Raw genomic sequence first — 20,266 nt, forward strand, 5'->3', positions numbered from 1 at the left:
CTGTGTAAACGCAGCCTTAGTGACATGTTGAAAAGGTGTTGCGTATACAAAGGTGGACCAATAAATTGCTAACTTATTTGATCCAATCTTTAGCATGTGAAACTGTTTTTCACAGTATAATGTGAAGAAAAAAAAACCACTGCAAATTATGTAGAGGCATGAAATGTTTCAGTTGGTTCCCACCCTTGTGCCAAGTCACATATGCCTCAATTCGCAATTCAGGTCCAAACACATACTCACTCTCCCTGTCCAAACAATCTATCATACACTTTCTGCTAAGGAATGAAACTGCTTCAGAATATGCCAAGATTTTTTAATTCAACAGAACAAATAAGGGCATATATATATATATCATAGACACTAAAGATATAACCTCGACATACATAAGTGCCTGTTCATGTTTCAGTGCATTGTGGACCAATGTATTTAGCCAGTTATTGCTATAAAATTTCAGAGATCAATGAACAAAATTACTTTTTAAATTCTCATCTAGTTACACTAACAGATTATGCGTCTCCCAACTACTGAGAACCAACCAATAGGAGACGAGGACCTTGACTACAGGGCCAATACATGTTGTCCTTCTTGGGTCCAAGTACCACGCTAGATTCAGCTCCCAATACTGGAACACATAGGACACATTACCAAAAGGTTCCTCCTAATGATCAGGGGGAAAAAGGTGATTTCCTACTGGCATTTGAAAGTCTACAGTTAAAAGCTATATGAAATGTTTTTTTTTTTACCTGATTTATTTGTTAAAGTGTTTACTACACGTGGAAGGAACAGTCACATGGTATGCATGTACGGTTGAATCATCCTACTGATATAGACATAGTTACCAAAATTGCTGAAAATAGTTGAATAAGCATATGGGATGAAAGTGACATTTTTTTTAAAACATTTTTAATTTGGGGAGACATTCTTTTTAACCACAATCAACACAGATCCAAGACCTTCCTTGTTTGGAAACCACTCCATGAGGAATGACGACTACTCAAAAGAAATAACGGAAAAAATGCAACACTTCCCAAAACGTGCACGCTAAACATTAATCATGAACAAATTAAAAACAGTCATGCCATTTGTTGTATGAAGTAAAACTTAAATACTACAGCTTGTGCGTAGATGACAAACATTTGCGTGTTTGGTAAGGGTTAATATGCCATTATAACCCTGAAGAAATCCAGGCAAATTACATGATCTACAGTGAAGAAAACATTGTTTTTTTTCTACTGTAAAATCGAGTGAGGATGGAAAAGGGATGGAGGGGCTTAGAGGGACTGGGTTTGTGCCGGTGATAAGCTCCCTTACAGTCCATGGAGATGGACTGGTGACATAATTCAAGACTCTGCTGGGGCAGCTTCCTCCTTTGCTAGTGCCTTCTTCCCTTGTTCATACCTGTAGTGTGAAAGGGGATAACGGAAGAGAGGAAAATAAACTTGAGGTTTATGTACATTTATTCAAATAAATTTTCCCTTATATGTCAAGGAAATAAAAGCTAAACATTAAAAAAAGAAAAAAGTAAAACAATTGTTTCTTATGAGCCTCCGGGTTGATTCCTAAAGAACTTACAAAGGACAGAAAAATGTAGTGGCTGTTTATGGAGAAGCCAAATGTATAGGTCAGGTCTTCATTCTATTTTTGCACTCTAAGAGAGGTTCACTTACTGGAAGATCCTGTAGAGCTGGGATATTCCAGCACTACCCACAAATAAATTGACAGCAAAGAGGTTCCAGTTCTTTGGAATGATGACCAAAGAGTATCTGGACCAGGTCAGACCTGAGAAAGTGGGAAAAGTGATTAGTTAATGAGTGAAGTTGTTTATTTGACTGAAGGATTAATTTACACTATACTTGTCACTCACTGAATAATATAGGAACTCCACTATACCTGTGGCTGTCAGTACAGCAGACTGGGAAAAGCTCAGTTTCTCAGCTGGTCGACTCATATCTGCCAGACCAGCCCCGACCAGACCCTATAGAGATGAGGAGAGGCATGGGACTTGAAATGTGTTTCATTAGACAATACCTTCAAACATGTTTACATTTAGATAAGGCAATAGCTCAAGCTTAGCAAATCCAGCCCTTACCCATTTGAACATCGGGGCCCAGAAGAAAATAGTCTTTGGACCTGGAATTAGAGAAGACACAATCCATGAGAAAATGTATTACAGAACAGATTATAAAATAGACAATTCTCAGCAAATTCTCAGTTCAGGGCAGGGAAATCTTAAACACTTAATATGAGTGATGCTTGTGGATGGGTAGGCCTAAACTATTTTTCATGGTTCTGCTATCTATCCCATTGGTAACCAAATATGGCTAAATGACCTCTCCGAAGTAACATCTCACACTCCATGAATAAGACGATACTCAGATATTGTTTTATATTTTTTAACACCTGTAATCTAGAGCTAAAAATGGCCGTAAATGATAACAAAACGTAAAATAAGAAAATAACCTTTTTTTTTTTTTTTTTTTTACATAGTGGTGCAGCCGGCCAAGAACCTTGGCATGGACAAAAAGCTTCCACATGCAATATGCTAACACCACCATTGTCTGCTCTGAATCTAAATCTACCATCTCCATCAGAAAACACTTGGCTCCGGCTGCACAATGAGGAGGAGGGAAGAGAACTCTGTTTTAACCAATCATCTTGCAGGGAGTTGGGCCCCACCCCTCATGTGGTCAAAACTTTCTTCCCTGGTAGCTGTGTTCTGTTCTCCAATAGCAATGACAGAGAGCTGACAACTATAGTCTGAACTTTAGTCTGCATTGAAAGATAAACATTATTGACTATACAGGAAGAGTTCATGCAGTGATAAGTCAACAAGAATCAAATCAGGGCATTAGTCCCCCTAGCCAGCAATCATTGTCTTATACCAATTTAAGTTCAAATTCAAGCATTAGGCTAATAATTTTTTCTCCACATATTTTGACCAACAAGAAAATATGTAAAAACAAGGGTTGGCTGTGTCAGCTTGTGCCCCAATCTAATGCTACGTTCACATTAGCAATTTGAAGTGACTCAAGTCCTATTTTTTTGCATATCCAATTCTAAAATCGGTCCTTTTTCCTGCAGTCTGAACAGCTGAAAAGCACACGGAATCGGAAACGTCAACACACATTGCAAACCACCTACGTAGGCGGTTTGAAGTCAGATACAAACCTGATTCCTGTCCATGTGACTTGTCTGAACGGTCAAATCCAATTGGTTCTAGACTTTTGGCATATCGTGTTGCTTGCTAGTTCTGTTGACAGTTTGACAAGAATGTGGTTGCTAAATAGCTTGTTAATTGTTCACAAACAAGTGAGTGAATGTGCTAGAAAGAAACAGCTACCTTAGGAGCTAGAAACAGCTGCCATGTCTACCTTTGCCATTTTGTACCTAGCTAGCTAGTTGACTGCTTTGGCTAGCTAAAACGTTCTTGTTTTGAAAATTGGATTATCTTTTCATTTGAGGCTATAAAAAGTGTTTTTACACTATGGTTTTAACAATTCAAAGTAACTGGGAAATGTACATGACAGGCATTGTGGTCACCTTAGTTTGCTATATAACTTCTGAGGGATAGGAAGCACTACACCACTGCACACACACCCGTCATTATGATGACAACTAGTGTAGCCATGTCAGCAAATGACTGCTGTCTGAACACACACAAATCTGATTTGGTCACTTGCTGTTTGGACAGTCAGTATTCCAAAATGCATAACACACACACACACATTATTTGAGCATTAAGGCCTGCAATGCGACACCATTCAAAAAATGTCATCATTTGTTTTTTTGTTGATTGTGGTGGAAAAAGATGTCTCATGCACCGCTCCAGAATCTCGCATAAGTGTTCAATTGGGTTGAGATCTGGTGACAGGCAGACCGACACACTTTAAACCCCCTATGCTCCTTTGGCTGCGTTTACACAGGCAGCCCATTTCTGAAATGTGTTCCACTAATTGCTCTTTTGAACAATTACATCAGATCCTTTTCAGAGCTGATTTGATGGGTCAAAATACCAATTAGTGAAAAACATCCGAATTGGGCTGGCTGCCTGTCTAAACGGAGCCAAGGTAATGGCCACCAGGGCATTATTATACATGACACTAAGCATGATGGGATGTTAATGGCTTAATTAACTCAGGAACCACACCTGTGTGGAAGCACCTGCTTTCAATATACTTTGTAGCCCTTATTTACCCAAGTGTTTACTTTATTTTGGCAATTACCTGTAGGCCTACATAGGCTGCTATGCAACAGGTTTGACCCGTGTTACAGGTTTGGCCAATCACATATTTTTTTCTGCCAAAGGCACATACATGTAACTGCCAAAATAAAGGAAACACAAACGTAAGTGTCTTAATAAAATAAAATATTCCATCATGCTTAGGGTCATGTATAAAAATGCCCAGAGCCGCTTCAATGCACCTTGGCATAGATTGTGTCTGGAACTCTATCGGGAGGAATGCAACACCATTCTTCCACAAGAAATTCCATAATTTGGTGTTTTGTTGATGGTGCTGCTGTCTCAGGCGCCGCTCCAGAATCTCCCATAAGTGTTCAATTGGATTGAGATCTAGTGACTGAGACACACACACACTTCAAACTCCCTATGATCCGTTGAGACTCCTCTTTCAAAGTCGCTGAGATCTGTTCTTCTAGCCATGGTAGCAACTGGGCATTTTTATACATGACCCTAAGCGTGATGGAATATTTCATTTGCTTAAATATCTCAGGAACCACACCTGCTTACTTTGGATTCCTAAATTACCAAGATGTCCTTTATTTGGTCAGTTATCTGAAGTACACTGCATTATATAGTGCAAATAGTGATTGTTGGCATCATTAACAAAACACCCCGAAGGACAAATGTATGGGACCTTGACAAATAACACATCCTATCACCTGTGCAGAATTGAGTCTGTCCTCAAAGATATATGCAGGTTATAGAAAGGAAAACAGATTTTGTAAGGCCAAAGGTTAGTTAACAGCCGTAGCTAAATGTACTGGTTTAGGAGTGTTCAAAGACTGCAAATGTTTACAAGCAGTTCGCTCTTCGCATTGATTTCCTAAAAACATACAACTACTTATTCTGTAAGGAACCATGCAAATGCTGAAAATCTAATTGCTATACTTAGCTTCCATTCGCTTTGATACTGCATTCCATACAATCCTATCGCTCACACAAAGCTCCACGCGACCCCCTGCAACCAATGAGGTCTATGCCTGCAACCACGCTCATGTAGCCAGCTACTGTATACCATTGACTGCACAGTACTCAATGGGATAACTCATCTGCAAAACTGTTGTGGCATCTCTTTACAGATGGTGGCGCCGCCATGACACATTTGTTTGGGAGCAGCGAGATTAGATAAAATATTGGTTTCACACATCAAAATATGTAGGAAGGGATTTTGACATTCATGAACTAAACCAAGGCCACTTCAGCAACAACAGCGGTCATCAATGTGTACCGTCCTCAATTTGGTCTAGACGCACGCTAGTTGCAGATAATCTGACTGTCACAGTCTAATAGCATTTACATTACCTGCAGGGTGATTGTAGAGAGGTCTCAGTTTTGCTGGCAACATTAGCCCGATCTTATCCAGCAGTTTGTGATAGGAAACTCTCATCGCAGCCATGTTTGCAAAAGGCTAATGTTGCTGTCTAACGTTAGCTACACCTGACCTAGCAAGCTAGCTAGCTTGCTAAATACGTAGCTACGAAGGTAAATTAGTTCGACTTGAGTATTGGTATTGCCCTATATCTAATATTTGCAGCAATGTAGTCATAAAACGGTTCGGGAAAAATGTCAAAAGCGTTGTAATACTTTCGACCTTCTAATGCAAACCTATTGGCATGTAGCTAACAGTGCTCATTCCCGGTGGCCTTGATTTGAGAGCTTTTACAAGGTGGTGACTTTTCTTCACAGCGCAACCTATCTAGCACAGTACCACAACAAGACGCTCCTAATTCCTATTGGTGTGTTTGGGCCAATCCTCCGAACGTGATTGGTGTACCAGAGTCCAGTGCCATCCATTTAGCGACAGCAGATAGAGACGGGCGGCACGTTCGACCAGACTCTACCATTTGTTCATCTGTCTACATAATCCTGTATTGATATGATGCCACTTTACTACAGTATCGAGCAATTCTAACTATATGATATATAATAGCCTCAACTGGATTTTCAACTAATTGTTAGAGACTGGAGTTTCTAAACCCAGAGGCGCAACATCGCGAGACTTCCGGGAACGCTTGTGAAACAGACCAGAAAGACCAGGTCGGGGTTTGGGGTTTGAGAAGTGAAAAATATTCCATATTCCATTTTCTCGAAATCGAAGGGCAAAACCTAGATTCGAGCCGGTGTCTTCAGTAGTTAAACATGGTATTACTCCAACCTCGTGATAATGACAAACTGATACGTTTTAATGTGTCAGAAACAATTTTATATCGAATGAGTGCCTTTGAATTTACGTCCGGTACATGCGCAGTTCGGCGAGAGACGACTGTTATACCATATGTTGTTTATAACTAAACCTTGTTCTATATGTGGTAAATACGTACTTCTGATCATGTGCTTAGCTAGGCAACGTCGCCATGACATCACCTACCAGTGTGAACGGCGATTTCAATTGGAGAGCCGTTTCTGTCAATCATACTGTACTGACTTTGTCTACTCCTTGCGGGCTGCGTCATACTGCTGCAATGTTGACGGTCTCGATTAATATTATCGAGCATAGAAATAGAACGCATAGAACGCCCCGCACACCATCGTTGTTTCAACCAGGGAGTTCGACACAACAAGAGAGAGAAGTAGAGCCACCCAAATAACATCAGAGGAATAAAGCGACCGAAGAGAGGCTGCGATAAACATAGCTGTATATAGCTTAGCACGCATGCTAACGTTGCCTTCTAGTTAGCTAGCTACGTCGCAACGGCCACGCAGAGAACAACATCAGAAGGCGATAGTTAGAAGACAGGGCTTACAACTGTATTTCAATGGTATTTTTACATAAAATCAGGTTCGAGCATTATGTCCTGCTCTGGTAACCTGGTTTGGGATGTTAACAAGCGTTCCATTGGATATAATGACCCGAATGCTGTCAGGATCAACTACTTAGGTAAGAGCTCCTGCCTGTGTCCAAAATAATTTGCAATAACACACACACAGCTACAGTGAACGTCGACCAGTTAGTTAGCTATGTTTTCGATTAGATTACTAACGTGAGAAATACAAACTGACAACAATGCAGCGAACTTGTTTCCCCACTTCAGACACCAATGGCGTTGATTGGTTTAATTGCAATGATCGCTTGCCTTTCCGCGTGGGCAGCTTGCTATTTTGTAACAATACCCCTCTTGCCACAGCAAGCTAGCAATGCCTTTTTAGGTAGCTATAGCTAACTAGCACAATTGCTGATTTGTGCCAGTTCCCTTTGGTGAAAGTGGAGGTTATTAAAATAGCTGTGGTTACATTTAATTTGTGAATTTAAATATCCGAATTTGATGTTTGATTGACCAATTATTTCCTCACATAGGTTACAAGTTGTAGCTGGAGGAAATGTCTATATGCACCTGCTGTCTAGTCTACCCTTTGTCCTTACAAAATCAAGAATAATGGCTGGTTATTTTAAGACGACGTTTCTGCAGAATATAGAGAACGAGTTTCAGGCCTAGTCATCCGGAGTTTTGATTATTGCAATTTGCCCACTTGCTAATTAAATTAGTAGAGCTGCCAAATCTCACGCAGTAGCCTAGAGACACACGCATTTGAGCCTTTTATCACGCTCACTCGACACATCTTATCTCACACATCGAAAAGTAGTGGTTTTATTTTTCTAATTAATCCAGTATATTCAATGCGTTAACTGTGCTGCAAATTGTTTAGAAATCGGAGCATCGACACTTCCAATTTAATAACATCACGAGCGGAACCTATATTATTATTATTATTATTATTATTATTATTATTGGCCTGTCTTGCAACAGCATTGTGAACCGCGGCACATTAAAGCATATGATTGGTCTAGTTATGTAATGAATCAAGGTGATTGGATGCGCGTTTTAAAGAAAAAGCCCCTCAAGATTAGAAGAGTTGAATGGAGAAATTTTGTCAACAACATTATTTTGCTGTTACTCCCTATTGCAGAATGCAGCCTTTTGACAGCATGTACTGAAGTCGATTTAATCCATATTTGTTTAGTCCCCTCGTTTGGTGATGGGCATTTAGGCTGTGACAACGAAAAGGCAGCAGACAGACCTACAGTATGTTTTAGCAGGGAAGTTTGGTGGGGTCATTGGTATTAATACGTGTCACATATCAGTTTGCAAACAATGTAGTAAAAATAATAATAATAATAGAGTTAATAAAGCCTTATACAAACATGGTCTCTCTTTTTTTTTTTTTTCTTGAGTAAGGCCGTTCCAAATTGTTGGTGTTCAGCCTAGCTCAGTATTCTGTCACTCATTTTTTAATGTAACCTTTATTTATTTAACTAGGCAAGTCGGTTAAGAACAAATTCTTATTTACACTGACGGCCTAACCCGGACAACGCTGGGCCAATTGTGCGCCGCCCTATGGGACTCCCGATCACGGCCGGTTGTGAAACAGCCTGGATCTGTAGTGATGCAGTGACTTAGGAGCCACTCATGGGGACACTGTCACTGCAAAATCTAGGGGAGAGCTTGAAAATTCAAGCCCCTTGGGTGCTGCCATAGAGTTACAATTGAAGTGCCCATCCAAGAAGGCTCAAGGTCATTGGCCACAGATAAGTTGACACCAAATCACGTTATCTACCATTGCTTTGATTGGACTGATCATGTCAACATCATACTTTCAAAATCTTAGCTAGCAGTCATCCTTATGAATCAAGCTGACAATCTACTGGCAAATACTTTTCAATCCTTGTCATATCAAGAGAAATTATAGATGCAATGTATCGGTGCTCATCGGCCATTGGACATAAACATTACACAACAAATTCAACAATGAGCTGTTTTGGAAGGAATCATTGGCTATATCTAATAATCACTCGCCTGATATTCAGTGGAGTGGGGATGTGGTCCAAGTCTGGGTTTAAGGGTCTATATTCTAAGCTTAAAAGGATACACATTCAACAATAGCCATACTGTCAATCCAGCATGACTTCTGTCGCGTTCAAAACAACTAGGAAATCTCAGACTTCAGTGTGTTCAAGAAAACTGGGAACTCTGGAAAAAAAAAGAAGCTCTGACTGAGAAAATACGTTTTGAATGGTCATCACACTCAGAAGTCGGGAACTCGGACCTCTTTCTAGAGCTCTGACCTGAAGATCACTGACTTCATGATTCGACGCTGTTTTTTTCCTTGAGTTCCCAATTGTCTTGAAAGTACCATAAATCCAGAGAATGCCAGACTTTGATGACAAAATTTGCCCACGAAGGACCTCCTCCTCTACCTTCCTGCACAACAAGCTGAGTCCAAAAATGTCTTGCATAAATGAGGTAATATGCCAGGGAAATGTGTGTACTGTAGCTAAGAAAGTAATACTAAGTGTATTAGAGGTCGACCGGTTCTGATTTTTCAGCGTTTAAATAATGCAAATCAAAGTGTTGGAGAAGAAAGTAAAAGTGCAATATGTGCCATGTAAGAAAGCTAACGTTTAAGGTCCTTGCTCAGAATATGAGAACATATGAAAGCTGGTGGTTCCTTTTAACATGAGTCTTCAATATTCCCAGGTAAAAAGTTTTAGGTTGTAGTTATTATAGGAATTATAGGACTATTTCCCTCTATACCATTTGTATTTCATATACCTTTGACTATTGGATGTTCTTATAGGCACTTTAGTATTGCAAGTGTAACAGTATAGCTTCCGTCCCTCTCCTCGCCCCTATCTGGGCTCGAACCAGGAACACATCGACAACAGCCACCCTCGAAGCAGCGTTACCCATGTAGAGCAAGGGAAACAACCACAGGCTCCGAGCGAGTGACGTTTGAAACGCTATTAGCGCACGCTAACTAGCTAGCCATTTCACTTCGGTTACACCAGCCTAATCTTGGGAGTTGATAGGCTTGAAGTCATAAACAGCGCAATGCTTGACGCACAACGAAGAGCTGCTGGCAAAACGCACAAAAGTGCTGTTTGAATGAATGTTTACACGTCTGCTTCTGCCTGCCACCACTCAGTCAGATACTCAGATACTTGTATGCTCAGTCAGATTATATGCAACGCAGGACACGCTAGAGGAATAAAGTAATATCATCAACCATGTGTAGTTAACTAGCGATTATGATTGATTGTTTTTATAGGATACGTTTAATGCTAGCTAGCAACTTACCTTGGCTTACTGCATTTGTGTAACAGGCAGTCTCCTTGTGGAGTGCACAAGGACTAGTTAACTGTAAGGTTGCAAGATTGCATCCCCCGAGCTGACAAGGTGAAAATCTGTCATTCTGCCCCTGAAGGAGGCAGTTAACCCACCATTCCTAGACTGTCATTGAAAATAAGAATGTGTTCTTAACTGACTTGCCTAGTTAAATAAAGGTGTAAAAAAAACAAAAAAACAAATGTGTCCAAAAATTCAGATTGTTATGAGAACTTGAAATCGGCCCTAATTAATCGGCCATTTTGATTAATTGGTCGACCTCTAAAGTGTATGTTCCGTAGTAAGCTGTTAGTAGCCCATGTGCCTCACCCTCATAATTTTGCCTACTGTTCTGACTTGGTGGTGCACATGTAGCCTATAGCCTGTTTTAAAGAAATGTCATAATCGAATACTGTAAGAGCTTTCATTGTCTGATTTTATCTGACCCTTTTATTTATCCTACGGTTTTGATTTGTTGTACAGAGGTCGTTCTTACAGTATTGTCCATGTTCTTAATTCTGTCGCTGTACATTTTTATTTATTTTATATTTTTATTTATATTTACGCCGTCCATCCGAGCTTGCTCATGAATGTCTTAATCTAAATTATGGATTGCCTTTTATGAGCTCGTCGTCCCCTTATACCATATTTGTACATTTCAATTGTCAGTAGAAACCACATTTGTTTAAGCAAGTCAGCCATGTCAGCTATTTTTTTATAGGCAGTAAATGAGGCTAAGTGAACTGTTTAGCTGGCAGACAAGGCTCCGCTGATGGCCAGATGTAGCAGTGGTAAGGTGTTGGGACTGCTGTTGGGACATCTTTATGTAGGCCCTAACAGTTTGTGGGCACTGTTTGTCACTGTTATAGTGCAATTCATGTATTGTTTAGTGTTGGGTAGTAGCTTTGCTGGCATGCATCAAAAACATTTTTTTTTAGTTTAGTGTGTAATTTCTCTCTCGTGCGGTCATGGCTGAAGACGGCACAAATTCCTACTATTTGTGTCCAGGTTAAACGTGGGAAGTCCCTCATTATAAACAAACATTCTGTTAAATTCATGGTTATTGCAACATTTTCAAATCTATTCGAAGCAATTAATAGACGAAACAACCATGTAATTTAACCAATTGACTGGCCAGAGATCAGGGCATTCATCAGCAAAGACGGCGTGCAAGCTGATAGTATTTTGGACAACCAAATTGAAGTCAAAATGATTAATGATGTGTGTCAGCTGTATGGTGATTTGCGATTCATAACTAACTTCCATTTTACCGGTACAACCAGTAGTAATAGGCCAACCAATAACACCACGACGGAATGCGTGTGAAGTGATGATGCGCCGCCGAGAACAGCTAGCATGTTCAGTAAAGTACATTGCCAGTGGCACACAGATCAGCAGGTGGGGGCTTTTTGTGGCAGCCAGACGAGACAATCGAAGAAAGATGCGGTGAGCAAAGTTACTGGGCTCGAATTTAGTCAAGCTTGATCTATGTAGATTGATGCTTCTAATTGTGCATGTTATAAACAACATTTTTTTTATATATATACATGTACATACATGGCTGGATGTATGTACAGTATATCACAAAAGTGAGTACACCCCTCACATTTTTGTAAATTAGTGTCTTTTCATGTGACAACACTGAAAACATGACACTTTGCTACAATGTAAAGTAGTGAGTGTACAGCTTGTATAACAGTGTAAATTTGCTGTCCCCTCAAAATAACTCAACACACAGACATTAATGTCTAAACCGCTGGTAACAAAAGTGAGTACACTCCTATGTGAAAATGTCCAAATTGTGCCCAAAGTGTCAATATTTTGTGTGGCCACCATTTTCCAGCACTGCCTTAACCCTCTTGGGCATGGAGTTCACCAGAGCTTCACAGGTTGCCACTGGAGTCCTCTTCCACTCCTCCATCACGGAGCTGGTGGATGTTAGAGACCTTGTACTCCTCCACCTTCCGTTTGAGGATGCCGGACAGATGCTCAATAGGGTTTAGGTCTGGAGACATGCTGACTGACAGGCTGACCCCCCACCCCTTCAACCTCTGCAGCAATGCTGGCAGCACTCATTCGTCTATTTCCCAAAGACAACCTCTGGATATGATGCTGAGCACGTGCACTCAACTTCTTTGGTCGACCATGGTGAGACCATGGTGTTCTGAGTGGAACCTGTCCTGGAGTGGCCTAGCCAGTCTCCAGATCTCAACCCCATAGAAAATCTTTGGAGGGAGTTGAAAGTCCGTGTTGCCCAGCAACAGCCCCAAAACATCACTGCTCTAGAGGAGATCTGCATGGAGGAATGGGCCAAAATACCAGCAACAGTGTGTGAAAACCTTGTGAAGACTTACAGAAAACGTTTGACCTCTGTCATTGCCAACAAAGGGTATATAACAAACTATTGAGATAAACTTTTGTTATTGACCAAATACTTATTTTCCACCATAATTTGCAAATACATTCATTAAAAATCCTACATTGTGATTTTCTGGATTTTTTTTCTCATTTTGTCTGTCATAGTTGAAGTGTACCTATGATGAAAATTACAGCCCTCTCTCATCTTTTTAAGTGGGAGAACTTGCACAATTGGTGGCTGACTAAATCCTTTTTTGCCCCACTGTATGTACATATTCTCATTCACCCCTTTTTAGATTTGTGTGTATTAAGTAGTTAGATCACTTGTTAGATATTACTGTGCTGTCAACCAGAAGCACAAGCATTTTACTACACTCACATTAATATCTGCTAACCATATGTATGTGACCAATACCATTTGATTTTGTTATTGTGAAATTGCAGGAAATGAGCTTTAAACAGTAAAATCTTCCTGGGAAGTCAAACTCAGTCCCCTGTCTAGGGGTTATGAAATTAACAGAGCAAATCTCACTCCTAGCTTCTTTTTTTTAAAGTTGGCAGCCCTGAATTAGTAAATATGATTGAAGACATTCTTTTGTCTGACTATCAAACCTTGGCATTTGATGGCAAGAAACAATGTAAACATTTAACATAAAACCATTGCTGAACTTGAACTGTGTGCAATTACTAACATCCAGACAGGTCAAATGCTCTCTTTCGCCGTCTCTCTTTTCATTTCTTAGACAATTTTCCAATGTTTATCTCCCACTGGGTTCTGGCATCTGTTAGAGGTTGGGCGATACTAAAGAATTTATGCTCATGTTTAAAATCAGTTTGAAGTAGCTGAAAAAAATCAGTCCTATCCTAAATGAATGAGGAAGAACCCATACAGCAGCTAATTGGGATCCAAAATAAAACAACAAATCGGGGCCATGGTGTCTTGTGTATTTTCAAACCCATTCTTTTTCCCCCGTATCAAATGTTATTAGTCACATGCACCGTACACAACAGTTGTAGACCTTACAATGATGCTTTCTTACGAGCCCCTAACCAACAATGCAGCGCTCAGTCTAGTGTTGATATATACAGATAGAACATTCAACACATGCGGTAGACCCCATACGCATTAGCTCTCCCTCCTACCCATCCAGTTCTCCGCTGTGTGTGTGTGTGGGTGGGACGGGGCCAGGAATTGAATAATTGATCATAATCTTTGACACCCTGCTGGATTTCACAGAACTACAGCACAAACATCATCATTGCTTCCTTCCGCCCAGACACGGCTCTCCATTAATCTCAGTTACGTTTCATGGGTGACAGATTTAATTGAGACACAACATGAGCACATGTTGGAGGATTCCGTAAGAAAAACCAACAGCCAAAGCTTTAAAATCAGAGTGAGTGTTCAAAGGCACTGGCAATGCCGTTTGTTTTCTTTGACTCACAGGAAAATAATCCATTGATTCGGGGCAAATGGGCTACTCAAAATATAACTCATAGAGACTCTGAAATGAATCCGCTTTAAGTGGGAATTGTACTGGCATGAGACCACTTTTGTGATAGCAAATTCATCAGGGACCCCCTCAAAATTGTAACACAAAAATGGTCACCGATTTAGGTACAGGCGACATGGGCAACCACCCAGGGCGGCATCTTGCCTGGGGCAGCACTGAGCACCAGCACAAAAAAAATCGGAATGTTGACATTTGCACGATTGGTTTTCTATCGCTCATTTGAACGTCACGTCAATGATATCATGTCACCGTGTGGGACTGTGGGTCAATGATATCATGTCACCGTGTGGGACTGTGGGTCAATGATATCATGTCACCGTGTGGGACTGTGGGTCAATGATATCATGTCACCGTGTGGGACTGTGGGCCAATGATATCATGTCACCGTGTGGGACTGTGGGTCAATGATATCATGTCACCGTGTGGGACTGTGGGTCAATGATATCATGTCATCGTGTGGGACTGTGGGTCAATGATATCATGTCACCGTGTGGGACTGTGGGTCAATGATATCATGTCATCGTGTGGGACTGTGGGTCAATGATATCATGTCACCGTGTGGGACTGTGGGTCAATTAACCTTGTCCGAGTGGGCGCCCTGATTCTAGTTTGTGAGCTATGCAGGCTACTGTCTGGGAAGGTCTCCCACTCAGGTGGGGGTAGGTTGACCTCAGGTCTCCCCACTGGAAGCCCAAGGTAGCGGGAGTGGGGGATTCTATCAAAAAGCACACCTCTAACTTTGTACAGTACTAATGCAATTGGTTAAATCGGTCACACTGTGAAATGCTACCAAATAAACCACAATTCATTCATAATACTGTGAATATATTGTTTCAGACAAACTGTTGCATTTTTTTCTGGTTTGTATGAAATCTTTTAAGAATAATATTAAACCAGTCTGCACACCACCAAGATGAATTGGTTTCACCTTGACTCTTGGTTGACAGTATTGGGGGATGGGTAATGTATTGGCGCTCAAGTGCCAAATCAACATATTTCTTTCTATTTGTCTTTGTTAATTCTTTTTGATATTTATGAGTCTTATTTTTGTATATATTTTTATACTTATATAGTTTTAAGTGTTTTGATCATTTATTTGTGTTCCAAATGTCTGAATAAAAATTAGTCAGTGCAGAATGGTGTTATTTATTTGTTTTTGTTTTTTTGGCGCTGAAGGGGGGGGGGGGGTTCGCCCAGGGAGCCATACAAGCTAGAACCGCCACTGAGTGGCTTACAAGGAGTTTAAAAATGACTGCTGCAACGCATGGCTGGACTACCAAGTCTTGGGCCCTGGGAAATAACATTTTCAAGGCCCCCCTCTTTGTATCAAAGAGGAAATGTTAGTGTCAAAGGTCATTTCCTGTAATTCTACACATTTAGTCACGGGACAGAAGGACAATTTTGCCGTTTTTAAATGCTTCGATTTAAAGTGCATTTATGTTTATAAATGTTTTTGTGGGAATACAAAAAGTATTGAGTTGACAACTGGATCATTGATGGAGTACAGTGGATTCCTGTGAACCTCCCCGTTGTATCTAACGGTAGCCAATATTGTAAATAAGTAATATTACATTGTATTTTATTGCACCCTCTAAACTTGTTCCACGAACTCCTTGGCCAAATTTGTTGAATCTGTTGTTACTGGCACATCTATCTATTTATAAGTAAATAAATGATATACATACACACGTTATATTATTACCCTGCAGTACCCCATTTTGGGAACCACTGGTCTAGAGAAGATAACCTAGTCTCTTTCAACAGCTGCAGTGCCTGCAAGGAACAGAGTCCTATGAGTATGGAACACCAGACTACATGATCTTAAGAGTAAACCGTAGGCATATGACAGAGGCTACGGTTCAGTTATGGGATCATAAAAATGACCACAACGGTCCACTGTTACTATAATGACAACATGTATTGGGTTACTTTATCCCTTTTCCCCCTGATATTTCTTCATTGCCCGCAGCAGCGTAGTGGTTGTTTACAAACCTTCAGCTGTCTTCTCCTACACGCCACTCTTCCTGGGGTTGGCTCTCCATTACACTGACTGGCATCCCAAGGGTGTGGACCAGGACTAGACTGGTGTTTCTCTGGTAGTTTGGGTACTGGTTATGTGCACTTAACTCAGAGGACACTGACTTGAAACTGCTCAAGGCTTTTACTTTTTCCTTCACAAAAAGCTACTATGCCGTGATCAAACATGACGTTGTTTTTATATGCCTAGGCTATACATAGAAAATCAAATTCAATGTTTTCAATGTTCTGTGCTTATGGTAGGCTATGGGATTTCACCCTTCCATCTGTTGTGTTGCCCTCAGTTGAAATCCATGTTAGCGATGTCCACTGTGTTCTTTTATTGTGTTTCATTGTGTGATGTCACACTTGCTGGTGGAGAATAGTAATCAAGCTCCATAGAATCTTACTGCCATTTTTGTTATTCACCCTTTAAGAGGATTATGAAACACTATGCATATGATCCTTGGTATTTGTTTGCTATAAAAACACGTACCAAGCTCTACTAGGCTGACTGACATGTTGAATCAGGGCGTTGTCCCTGTGAGGACTGAGGAGTGCACTGCCTCCTTCCAATTACTAATGCCTGCAGATTTGGTTATGTTGACATTTCCTATTGAGACATAGCTTTTAGGCTGATCTAGTATGTTAAGCTTTATGATGAATCTGATCTCTGTGAGTCAGTAGGAGAGGTCGACGATTATGATTTTTCAACGCCGATACCGATTTATTGGAGGACCAAAAAAAAGACGATACCGATTAATCGGGCAATTTTTTTATGGATTTTGATTTGTAATAATGACAATTACAACAATACTGAATGAACACTTATTTTAACTTAATATAATACATCAATAAAATCAATTTAGCCTCAAATAAATAATGAAACATGTTCAATTTGGTTTAAATAATGCAAAAACAAAGTGTTGGAGAAGAAAGTAAAAGTGCAATATGTGCCATGTAAGAAAGCTAACGTTTAAGTTCCTTGCTCAGAACATGAGAACATATGAAAGCTGGTGGTTCCTTTTAACATGAGTCTTCAATATTCCCAGGTAAAAAGTTTTAGGTTGTAGTTATTATAGGTATTGTAGGACTATTTCTCTCTATACGATTTGTATTTCATATACCTTTGACTATTGGATGTTCTTATAGGCACTTTAGTATTGCAGGTGTAATAGTATAGCTTCCGTCCCTCTCCTCGCTCCTACCTGGGCTCGAACCAGGAACACATCGACAACAGCCACCCTCGAAGCAGCGTTACCCATCGCTCCTCAAAAGCCGCGGCCCTTGCAGAGCAAGGGGAACAACTACTCCAAGTCTCAGAGCGAGTGACGTTTGAAACGCTATTAGCGCGCACCCCACTAACTAGCTAGTCATTTTACATCGGTTACACCAGCCTAATCTCAGGAGTTGCTAGGCTTGAAGTCATAAACAGTGCAATGCTAGAAGCATTGCGAAGAGCTGCTGGCAAAACGCACAAAAGTGCTGTTTGAATGAATGCTTACGAGCCTGCTGGTGCCTACCACCGCTCAGTCAGACTGCTCTATCAAATCATAGACTTAATTATAACATAATAAATAACACACAGAAATACGAGCCATAGGTCATTAATATGGTCAAATCCGGAAACTATCATCTCGAAAAAAAAACTTTTTTTCTTTCAGTGAAATACGGAACCGTTCCATATTAACAGGTGGCATCCATCAGTCTAAATATTGCTGTTACATTACACAACCTTCAATGTTATGTCATAATTACGTAAAATTCTGGCAAATGAGTTTGCAACGAGTCTGGCGGCCCAAACTGTTGCATATACCCTGACTCTGCGTGCAATGAACGCAAGAGAAGTGGCACAATTTCACCTGGTTAATATTGCCTGCTAACCTGGATTTATTTTAGCTAAATATGCAGGTTTAAAAATATATACTTCTGTGTATTGATTTTAAGAAAGGCATTGATGTTTATGGTTAGGTACAGTCGTGCAACGAGTGTGCTTATTTTCCGCAAATGCGCTTTTGTTAAATCATCCCCCGTTGGGCGACGTTGTCTGCCTTTGTTAGGAAGAAATAGTCTTCCCACAGTTCTCAACGAGCCAGGCGGCCCAAACTGCTGCATATACCCTGACTCTGTTGCAAGAGAAGTGACACATTGTCCCTAGTTAAAATATATTCATGTTAGCAGGCAATATTAATTAAATATGCAGGTTTAAAAATATATACTTGTGTATTGGTTTTAAGAAAGGCATTGATGTTTATGGTTAGGTACACATTGGAACAACGATACGCACCGCATCGATTATATGCAACGCAGGATACACTAGATAAACTAGTAATATCATCAACCATGTGTAGTTAACTAGTGATTATGATTGGTTGATGAATTGTTTTTTATAAGATACGTTTTTAACGCTAGCTAGCAACTTATCTTGGCTTCTTACTGCATTCGCGTAACAGGCAGGCTCCTCGTGGAGTTCAATGTAAGGCAGGTGGTTAGAGCGTTGGACTAGTTAACCGTAAGATTGCAAGATTGAATCCCGGAGCTGACAAGGTAAAAATCTGTCGTTCTGCCCTGAACAAGGCAGTTAACCCACCGTTCCTAGGCCATCATTGAAAATAAGACTGTGTTCTTAACTGACTTGCCTAGTTAAATAAAGGTGTAATAAAAAAAGTTAAAAATCGGTGTCCAAAAATACCGATTTCCGATTGTTATGAAAACTTGAAATCTTCCCTAATTAATCGGTCGACCTCTAGTCAGTAGTGAGGAAGTTGCTTTAAGAGACATCTAGAGGTGTGCTCTTCTGCAGGTTTCAAATCCTCTGTTCCCCAAAGATGAATAACAATTCGGCCTACAACATGCTTGAAAAGCTACAGTATCAACCACCGCGCAGTGTGTAGCAACAAGCTATGTTCATTGTATCCTTTGTGATATTGACTCAAAGATGCCTCTGCTCTCATAAACATAATGGAAATGACAGACACTAAGTGCTGACCAGGGCATTCAGGATATCAGCCATCTTCAAACCGTCCCAGACAGTCTCAGTTACTGATAGGATGCAAATATTAGCAGACATCTCCATCCACACCAGTGGTTTAAGCAGAGACAGTATTGAAAGCGAGACATTCCACTCCCTGATTTTTTTTCTGATCGGGGTGGGACCAACCTAGTCTACTTTTTGCCCCTGCCCTGCGGAGGGGTTCCCCAGGGCAAGACTTCTTTACTGGCAGTTTTTTTCTGGTCGCAGTGGGGACAATAAGTAGACCAGAGCCAGCTGTTCCGTCTCTCGCATGAGCATGCCAGATAAAATGGAGGAACCGTTGGCGCATGTGGGAAAAGCACGCTCACGCGAGAGGAAACGCCAGGTGGGAGGCTACCTTGTAGTTAATTGCGCTCACCTGGTGTCCGATGTCTGAATCAGTCACTGATTTAGAAGGAGAGGATGACCAACAGAAGTGTTTTTACCCTCCAGGACAGTCATTGAACAGCCCTGCTATAGGATATATACCGTGCATGCTATCTGGGGCTAGTGGTATGCTGAATTAGCCTTTTCTATCTGTGGCCAAGTTAACCTAACTTGAATGAGGATTAGCAGGCCCAGGTGTGGGGCAGGTGGTTTATGGATTGGGCTAGCATAGCACTGCATTTAGCTTAGCGCTACATTTAGCTTGACTAGGCTGGGTGTGTTGGTAGAGCTGTCATTGTCAAATGACCGGAGAGACCCTAGCATGTAATCACACCAGTAAGAGGCTAAATTTAGCACTGTGGAAGGAGGGCTAGTATTCCATTTGTGGAATATAGATCTCAACAAAGGCCAGAAATATACTTCAAGGGAGAGTTGGGCCTAATCATAGAACATTTAAGGCTATTTTGCACAGTCCTCTTCACCCATGAGATTTAGTGAGATGAATTTACATGGTTTCAGCTAAATATGCTAATTCAATCATCATCATCATCATCATGTTACTTTCTCGTGACCAAGGCCTATCAGCAAAGGAATGAGGGGGAAGTGACATTTTGCTCAGTTGTCTTGCTCTTTTTGG

At 40.7% G+C, this 20,266-nt stretch overlaps 2 protein-coding genes across 6 annotated transcripts in view; one reads left to right on the top strand and one right to left on the bottom strand.

Moving 5' to 3' along the window:
* Positions 1-299: 299 nt before the first annotated feature.
* On the bottom strand, positions 300-5,981 carry LOC110520575 (mitochondrial pyruvate carrier 2). The gene is made up of 5 exons (XM_021597963.2): positions 5,543-5,981; positions 2,090-2,130; positions 1,891-1,975; positions 1,668-1,779; positions 300-1,398 (listed from the first exon to the last, which is right to left on the bottom strand). Exons 1-5 carry the CDS (start codon positions 5,634-5,636, stop codon positions 1,341-1,343), a joined length of 390 nt encoding a protein of 129 aa, XP_021453638.1. The 5' UTR covers positions 5,637-5,981; the 3' UTR covers positions 300-1,340.
* A 543-nt stretch (positions 5,982-6,524) lies between these two features.
* Positions 6,525-20,266, top strand: part of LOC110520574 (DDB1- and CUL4-associated factor 6) — a 58,248-nt gene continuing 44,506 nt past the window's right edge. For 2 of the 5 annotated variants that reach the window (XM_036975167.1, XM_036975168.1), the window contains exon 1: positions 6,525-7,118. In XM_036975167.1, the coding sequence (XP_036831062.1) occupies positions 7,031-7,118 (88 nt within the window). In that variant the 5' untranslated portion in view covers positions 6,525-7,030. The remainder of the gene's footprint in view (positions 7,119-20,266) is intronic. The other 3 variants (XM_036975170.1, XM_036975169.1, XM_036975171.1) reach the window with 3 other exon arrangements.

The sequence above is a fragment of the Oncorhynchus mykiss genome, chromosome 3 (assembly GCF_013265735.2).
Source record: "Oncorhynchus mykiss isolate Arlee chromosome 3, USDA_OmykA_1.1, whole genome shotgun sequence".
Taxonomy (NCBI): Eukaryota; Metazoa; Chordata; class Actinopteri; order Salmoniformes; family Salmonidae; genus Oncorhynchus; species Oncorhynchus mykiss.